The sequence below is a fragment of the Coregonus clupeaformis genome, chromosome 24 (assembly GCF_020615455.1).
Source record: "Coregonus clupeaformis isolate EN_2021a chromosome 24, ASM2061545v1, whole genome shotgun sequence".
Taxonomy (NCBI): Eukaryota; Metazoa; Chordata; class Actinopteri; order Salmoniformes; family Salmonidae; genus Coregonus; species Coregonus clupeaformis.
This window is the reverse complement of record NC_059215.1, coordinates 21,096,604-21,104,903: the sequence shown is the minus strand read 5'-3', so window position 1 is coordinate 21,104,903 and position 8,300 is coordinate 21,096,604. Positions and strand designations below refer to the sequence as shown.

Genomic DNA, 8,300 nt, shown 5'->3' with positions numbered 1-8,300 from the left:
AGAGGCCTGTAATTTTCATCATAGGTACACGTCAACTATGACAGACAAATTGAGCATTTTCTTTCCAGAAGATCACATTGTAGGATTTTTAATGAATTTATTTGCAAATTATGGTGGAAAATAAGTATTTGGTCACCTACAAACAAGCAAGATTTCTGGCTCTCACAGACCTGTAACTTCTTCTTTAAGAGGCTCCTCTGTCCTCCACTCGTTACCTGTATTAATGGCACCTGTTTGAACTTGTTATCAGTATAAAAGACACCTGTCCATAACCTCAAACAGTCACACTCCAAACTCCACTATGGCCAAGACCAAAGAGCTGTCAAAGGACACCAGAAACAAAATTGTAGACCTGCACCAGGCTGGGAAGACTGAATCTGCAATAGGTAAGCAGCTTGGTTTGAAGAAATCAACTGTGGGAGCAATTATTAGGAAATGGAAGACATACAAGACCACTGATAATCTCCCTCGATCTGGGGCTCCACGCAAGATCTCACCCCGTGGGGTAAAAATGATCACAAGAACGGTGAGCAAAAATCCCAGAACCACACAGTGGGACCTAGTGAATGACCTGCAGAGAGCTGGGACCAAAGTAACAAAGCCTACCATCAGTAACACACTACGCTGCCAGGGACTCAAATCCTGCAGTGCCAGACGTGTCCCCCTGCTTAAGCCAGTACATGTCCAGGCCTGTCTGAAGTTTGCTAGAGTGCATTTGTATGATCCAGAAGAGGATTGGGAGAATGTCATATGGTCAGATGAAACCAAAATATAACTTTTTGGTAAAAACTCAACTCGTCGTGTTTGGAGGACGAAGAATGCTGAGTTGCATCCAAAGAACACCATACCTACTGTGAAGCATGGGGGTGGAAACATCATGCTTTGGGGCTGTTTTTCTGCAACGGGACCAGAATGAATGGGGCCATGTATCGTGAGATTTTGAGTGAAAACCTCCTTCCATCAGCAAGGGCATTGGAGATGAAACGTGACTGGGTCTTTCAGCATGACAATGATCCCAAACACACCGGCCGGGCAACGAAGGAGTGGCTTCGTAAGAAGCATTTCAAGGTCCTGGAGTGGCCTAGCCAGTCTCCAGATCTCAACCCCATAGAAAATCTTTGGAGGGAGTTGAAAGTCCGTGTTGCCCAGCGACAGCCCCAAAACATCACTGCTCTAAAGGAGATCTGCATGGAGGAATGGGCCAAAATACCAGCAACAGTGTGTGAAAACCTTGTGAAGACTTACAGAAAATGTTTGACCTGTGTCAAACCAGGACCAATGGCGCGGCGCACAATTGGCCCAGCGTCGTCCAGGGTAGGGGAGGGAATGGCAGGCAGGGAGGTAGCTCAGTTGATAGAGCATGGCGTTTGCAACGCCAGGGTTGTGGGTTCAATTCCCACGGGGGGCCAGTATGAAAATAATAATGTATGCACTAACTGTAAGTCGCTCTGGATAAGAGCGTCTGCTAAATGACGTAAATGTAAATGTAAATGTAATTGCCAACAAAGGGTATATAACAAAGTATTGAGAAACTTTTGTTATTGACCAAATACTTATTTTCCACCATCATTTGCAAATAAATTCATTAAAAATCCTACAATGTGATTTTCTGGATTTTCTTTTCTCATTTTGTCTGTCATAGTTGACGTGTACCTATGATGAAAATTACAGGCGTCTCTAATCTTTTTAAGTGGGAGAACTTGCACAATTGGTGGATGACTAAATACTAGGGGTGTAACGATCCATCTACTACATCGATGTATCGATTTATATTCCTATGATCCAACTACATCGATCTGTGCTCGGTGAGTTGGCCTTTTGGACAACATATATCAATCTAACATCGTTTTAAAATGTAATAAATCGATTGTATCGATACTAGGAAATAACCCATTGGATTTAAGCACGTCAGACTTTATATGGATGTTTTTTCTTAGCACTTTTAATGATAAAGGCTTTAAACATTACTCGATTCAGTCTGCCTATCCGTGACGTCATCGCCCCGCGCCAGCAGCAGCGCAAAGGCGCAAAGACAACAAAACATAGCATGGCGGATGACAGAGGAGAAGCCGACGAGCGAGAAATTATCAAGCCACCATTACGGTCCAGTGTGTGGAAACACTTTGGCTTTTGCAAAGACGGAGATGTTCTAAATAAGTCGCTCGCTGTTTGTATGATATTTAAAGGTCAAGTAAAGTACAACGGCAACACGACAAATCTCTCCAACCACCTACTAAGGCGCCATGGGATTTCACACAACACCGACCGTCCAGGCACCTCTTGCAGCGTTCCCGCTGCTACAGCATGAAAGGTAAAGTCAACTCTGCAGAAGCCTCAGGTCTCGCCTGCATGTTTAGTCAGAGACTAGGCCAAAACTCAGCTCGGGCGAAAAACATCACGGCAACAATTGCCAAGTTTATCTGCAAAGACATGCGACCCTACAGTGTGGTTGAAAATCCGGGATTCCGTGAAATGATTCAAACATTGGAGCCAAGGTACACAATACCAAGCCGACCACACTTCTCAGAAAAGGTTATTCTTGCATTGTACGAAAGTACTAAGAATGATGTGAAGCTGTCGCTTTCTCAAGCTGAACGAGTAGCGATAACGACAGATGGCTGGACGTCATGCTCAAATCAAGGGTATGTGACAATTACTTCTCATCACATTGATCCGGAGTGGAAAATGAAGACCTTTGTTCTGCTAACCAGAGTTTTAAATGAAGCCCATACTGGTAAAAATATTGGCGCGTTACTGCGTGAAGCCAGCATGGAGTGGAAAATCTACGACAAGAACCCTGCCATCGTCACAGATAACGCCAGGAATATGATTGTGGCCGGTGCAGAAGCCCAGTTCAGTCCACACATTACCTGCTTCGCACATACACTCAACCTTGCCTCGCAGAAGGGTTTGGGGGTGGACCGTGCTTCCAGGTTGTTGGGGAAAGTGCGAAAAATTGTTGGATATTTTCACCGCAGCCCGATTGCATGTCACGCCCTACAGGAAAAACAAACTCTGATGGATTTACCAAAACATAAACTGATCCAAGACATAATCACCAGATGGAATAGTTCATTCGAAATGCTTGAACGTTTTTTGGAACAACAGCCAGCTATAATGGCAACTCTGATGTCCAAGGATCTACGAAAGGGGGTCACAGATGTAGGCACGCTGAGTGAGAATGATATTGCCAACATGGATGACATTGTTCAGTTGATGGGTCCTGTCAAAATGGCAACCACTGTGATGTGTGAAGAAGACCAGCCAACTCTCTCTGTAATTGCTCCTCTTCAAGCAAAACTGCTGAAACACCTACAGCCATGCGAAGACGACTCAACCCTGGTTGCAGAGATTAAGAGGGTGATGGCCAGTGACCTCTCCACACGCTACAGAGGCACCCAAGATGCTCTCAACATAGGTAATTAATTTGGAGTCTTAATTAAAATCAACTTGGTTAATATTTTAGGTTATTAGACTGTATTAATTTGTAAAATGCCACACCTTTGCGTTTTCAAGTTTGAATTTGAGTTGTTTTTTCATATGGAAAAGTAAACAAGATATCTGCAATACAATTCTTAGTTCATGGTGGCTTTACATCATCACTGTGCCACATTTCTTTTAAACATACTAAAGTTTAATCTTCTGATTATTTTGTGTATGAGGAGGTGGTCATCACTTGCAATTTCAGGTCAACTTAATTTAATTATGCAATGAATGCAATACCCTTCTTTAAACAGCATCAGCGTTGGACCCGCGATTTAAAGAACTGCCCTACCTGGAAAAAGAGGACAGAGAACAGGTCTACACAAAACTGGTTTTTGAGGCAGAAGTGTCCCACCAGGTAACTCTTCTCTCCTCTTTCCTCTACTCTTTTCTCTTCTCCCCTTTCATTTGTCCTCTCTCAAATCTCATCTGTTCTTTATCTTCCTCTAAATTTATGTGTGCAGTATTACAGAGCAGAAATTTGAACAGTTCACACATTCTTACATCAATAGATGCAAGCAATGGGAAATCAGGAGGAAGACGAGGGAAGCTCAAGCACAAAGCTGTCAGGATTCAATGAAGAGACCACAGGTGTGTTTCATGTGATACCAATAAAAGATTGTTGTTGTTTTGTATTAATGAGAAACATGACTATATTTTGAAATATATTTCTTATATTGTAGCTCCAAATGAGTCACCTCCTTGTAAGAAGAAAGCCTTAGATGCGCTGTTTGGCGATTCCTTCACCCAAAGAGAAAGAAAATCCACGCGAGACAGCCAGAGCAGAGGTGTTAAGGTACCGAGCAAAAGATGCGTTGCCTTTGACTGAAAATGCCATGAAGTGGTGGAGATCTCAGGAGAAAGAGCTACCTGTACTTTCCACCCTTGCTAAACGGTACCTGTGCATTCCAGGCACCAGTGTGCCAGCAGAACGAGTTTTTAGTACTGCTGGTGACATAGTGAACGCACAGAGAAGTGTTCTGCGGCCAGATCATGTTGATCAGTTGATATTTTAGAAAAAAAATCTGTAGTCATTGAAGAGTAGCCTAGTAGGTTACACTTGATCTTTTGTTGAATATTGTTTGTTTATTAAAATGAGAGTAGTAGCAGGTTCATCCACTGCTCATTCAACCTGAAGAAATGTTGGTTGCACTTTATTTTTGATATTAATACTGTATTTGTATTGTAATGTTGAAAAACAAAAGCAGAAGTAGCAGGTAAACCTACTGTTAATTCAACCTGAAGAGATGTTGGTTGCACTTTATTTTTGATATTAATATGGAATATTTTCATGTTGAAAAACAAAAGCAGAAGTAGCAGGTAAACCTACTCTTTATTCAACCTGAAGAGATGTTGGTTGCACTTTATTTTTGATATTAATATTGTAATATTTTTATGTTGAAAAACAAAAGCAGAAGTAGCAGGTAAACCTACTGTTAATTCAACCTGAAGAGATGTTGGTTGCACTTTATTTTTGATATTAATATTGTAATATTTTTATGTTGAAAAACAAAAGCAGAAGTAGCAGGTAAACCTACTGTTGAAATGTTGGTTGCACTTACTGTACTTCTATTGAAAATGTATTGAATAATGAAAATGCGATCAGACAATTTTAACTTCCTGTTAATTCAACCTAAAGTGTTGTTTGCACTTTATTCAAATAAAATGTGAATGCATTTGCCATTCATTGTTGTTTACTTGTTTATTTATATTCATAATTAATGGATACCTGATTCCATTACAAGAAACAGGAATCTAGGAAACTTCACCTGCACTGTCCAGTATCCAGGTATTTATTTCAGTCACACTGGTTGAATTTTTGGCTAAAAGGTTACTGAATCGATTTCAAGTCACTGAATCGTTTCGGATCGTATCGTTCTAAATGAACCAATATCGTCCTTGAATCGTATCGACAACCACGAATCGTGATACAAATCGAATCGTTGTTAAAACGAATCGTTACACCCCTACTAAATACTTTTCCCCCCCACTGTATATGGGACCAGGGGCGGTGAGGAACAGGGAGTGGTTGAAGGAGGCCAGCCAGAGCTTGCCGCGGAGTCTTGGTCTACGCACACACAGTGCAGGTGGTAATGAACACGGAGACATCAGGAACTATGGTGGGCCACCAAAAACGTTGTCGGACGAAAGCCAAGGTCCGACGGGAGCCAGGATGACCGGTGAGTCTTGAGGAATGTGCCCATTCCAGGACCGGAGTATGGGCAGAGTCCGGGACAAACATCCAGTTAGTCGGGCCCCCCCCCAGGCCTTGCGGACAAGACTCTCTATTCCCCAGATGATAGCAGCCGCTAGCCAGGAAGTAAGGAGGATGGTCTCGGGGTCCGATGGTGTAGTAGCATCAGGCTTCACATTCTTGGACCCCGGGAGGTAGGAGATCGTGAAATGGAAACGAGTGAATAACAGGGCCCATCTCGCCTGCCTGGAGTTGAGGTGCTTGGCGGTGCGGAGATATTCCAGGTTCTTATGGTCCGTCCACACCAAGAATGGGTGTTCCGCCCCTTCTAACCAGTGCCTCCACTTCTCCAACGCCATCTTGACTGCGAGTAATTCTCAATTTCCCACATAGTTCCTCTCAGCTGGGTTAAGACGATGGGAAAGGAAGGCACAGGGATGCAGCTTCTGGTCCAGGGCAGAACGCTGGGAAAGGACAGCCCCCACTCCGACGTCCGAGGCATCGACCTCCACTACGAACTGACAGGATGGGTCCGGATGGATTAGGATGGGAGCTGAGGTGAATCGCTGCTTGAGGCCCGGTCAGCTGCTGGAGACAATATGAACGGAACCTTGGGAGAGGTGAGTGCAGAGAGGGGGGAAGCAAGGGTGCTGTAACCCCAGATTAAACAACGGTAGAAATTAGAAAACCCCAGGAAACGTTGCAGCTGCACTCTGGATGTGGGTTGAGGCCCATTTTCAGGGTCCATCTGAATATTCTCTGCAGCGATGACGTATCCTAGGAAGGAGATGGTGGAGCGATGGAACTCACATTTCTCCGCCTTCACGATTAGCTGGTTCTCCAGGAGACCCTGGAGAACCTGTCAGACATGGAGAACGTGCTCTTGTGCTGACCGGGAATAAATGAGGATGTCATCGAGGTAGACCAACACAAATCGGTTCAACATGTCACAGAGCACATCATTAACCAGGGCCTGGAACACTGCGGGAGCGTTGGTCAGTCCGAACGGCATCACTAGGTACTCGTAGTGCCCGCTAGCCGTGTTGAAGGCTATCTTCCACTCGTCTCCTTCCTGTATCTGAACCAGATGGTAGGTGTTCCGAAGATCCAACTTGGTGAAGATGACCGCCCCCTGGAGAGGCTCGAAAGCTGAGGAGATGTGTGGTAGCGGGTAACGGTTTTTAACCATCATGTCATTAAGACACCGGAGTCGATACACGGACACAGGGTCTTGTCCTTCTTCTCCACAAAGAAGAACCCTGCGCCGGTGACTCTGCCCATAGAGCGCCCATCCAGCGCTCTGACATCCATCGGGATGGAAAGGGGTTGAGTGGAGATACTCAGCTCCAACACCAAGGTAGTATCTATAAAGCTCTCATCGACCCCAGAGTCAATGAGCACCCGGAAGGATTTGGACCGGTCTCCCCACAACAGGCTAGCATAGAGGGGGTTACTAGTACAGAGAGATTGGAAAGTGTACTCGTACCTACTGATGAGCCTGGTATTTTAATTGGCAGATACATAAGAAATGTCCCGTAGCTCCACAATACAGACAGCTCTTAGTGTTTAGTCTGTGTATGCGCTCAGCAGGAGACAATCTAGCTCTGCCCAGTTGCATGGGCTCTGGAGGAGGCGAGTCGGCAGCCCTCGGAAATGTAGACTTTGGAGATTTCCGGGATTCCTCGGAGACGAGGTGGAATTCGAGGACGAGCGACAGGGAACAGACCCCCTCTCCCTCCTACGTTCCCGTAGCCACCCATCAATCCGGATGATCAAAGCTATGAGGGAGTCGAGGTCCATGGGCAGCTCCCAGGCTGTGAGCTCGTCTTTAATCACCTCCGATAATCCATGAAGGAACGTGTCGAACAGGGCTTCCGGGTTCCAGACACTCTCAGCCGCTAACGTGCGAAAATCATCCGCAGATCAGGCTGTGACATATTTGTCTGTTTGTGGCCCACCTGTTATCTTGTACGATTCTTGCCATTCTCCTTTGCCCTCCCTCATCAACGAGCTGTTTTCACCCACAGGACTGCTGCTGACTGGATGTTTTTTGTTTTTTATGCACCATTCTCGGGAAACCCTAGACACTGTCATGCGTGAAAAGCCCAGAAGGGCGGCCGTTTCTGAGATACTGGATCGGACATATCACACTCAAAGTCACTAAGGTCACTCGTTTTCTCCCTTCTAACGTTAAATCGAACAATAACTGCAAACAGTCTCGATGCCTGTTTGCCTGCTTTATATAGCAAGCCACGGCCACGTGACTCACTGTCTGTAGGAGCGTGCCATTTTCGTGAACGAGGTGGTGTGTCTAATAAACTGGCCGGTGAGTCTATATTATAGGCTACAGTAGGCTACTAAATAAACGTTCCAATGGCACTGACTCACCCAAAGATGAAGGTGAAGGCTAGGCTACTCACCGGTGATGGCCGATTGCCTCAAGATAAGCTACTTTGAAAAACAGTACTGTTTGCTCAGAATCACTCTGTTAGGCCTACTGCTGCTAGGTAGCTCTCTCTCTGCTCTCTCCCTCCCCTCTGTCTTTCCTTGATTGCAGGAGTGAAGTCTGGTGTGCGGGAGTCAGGGTTCCAGCTGCAGCTCATTCACCATAATCACCTCAGCC

General features: G+C 45.2%; 1 protein-coding gene across 1 annotated transcript; it reads left to right on the top strand.

Moving 5' to 3' along the window:
* Positions 1–2,769: 2,769 nt before the first annotated feature.
* On the top strand, positions 2,770–6,222 carry LOC121537265 (E3 SUMO-protein ligase ZBED1-like). The gene is made up of 6 exons (XM_045206813.1): positions 2,770–3,418; positions 3,738–3,841; positions 3,996–4,074; positions 4,167–4,279; positions 5,780–5,871; positions 6,081–6,222. Exons 1-6 carry the CDS (start codon positions 2,770–2,772, stop codon positions 6,220–6,222), a joined length of 1,179 nt encoding a protein of 392 aa, XP_045062748.1.
* Positions 6,223–8,300: the final 2,078 nt, after the last annotated feature.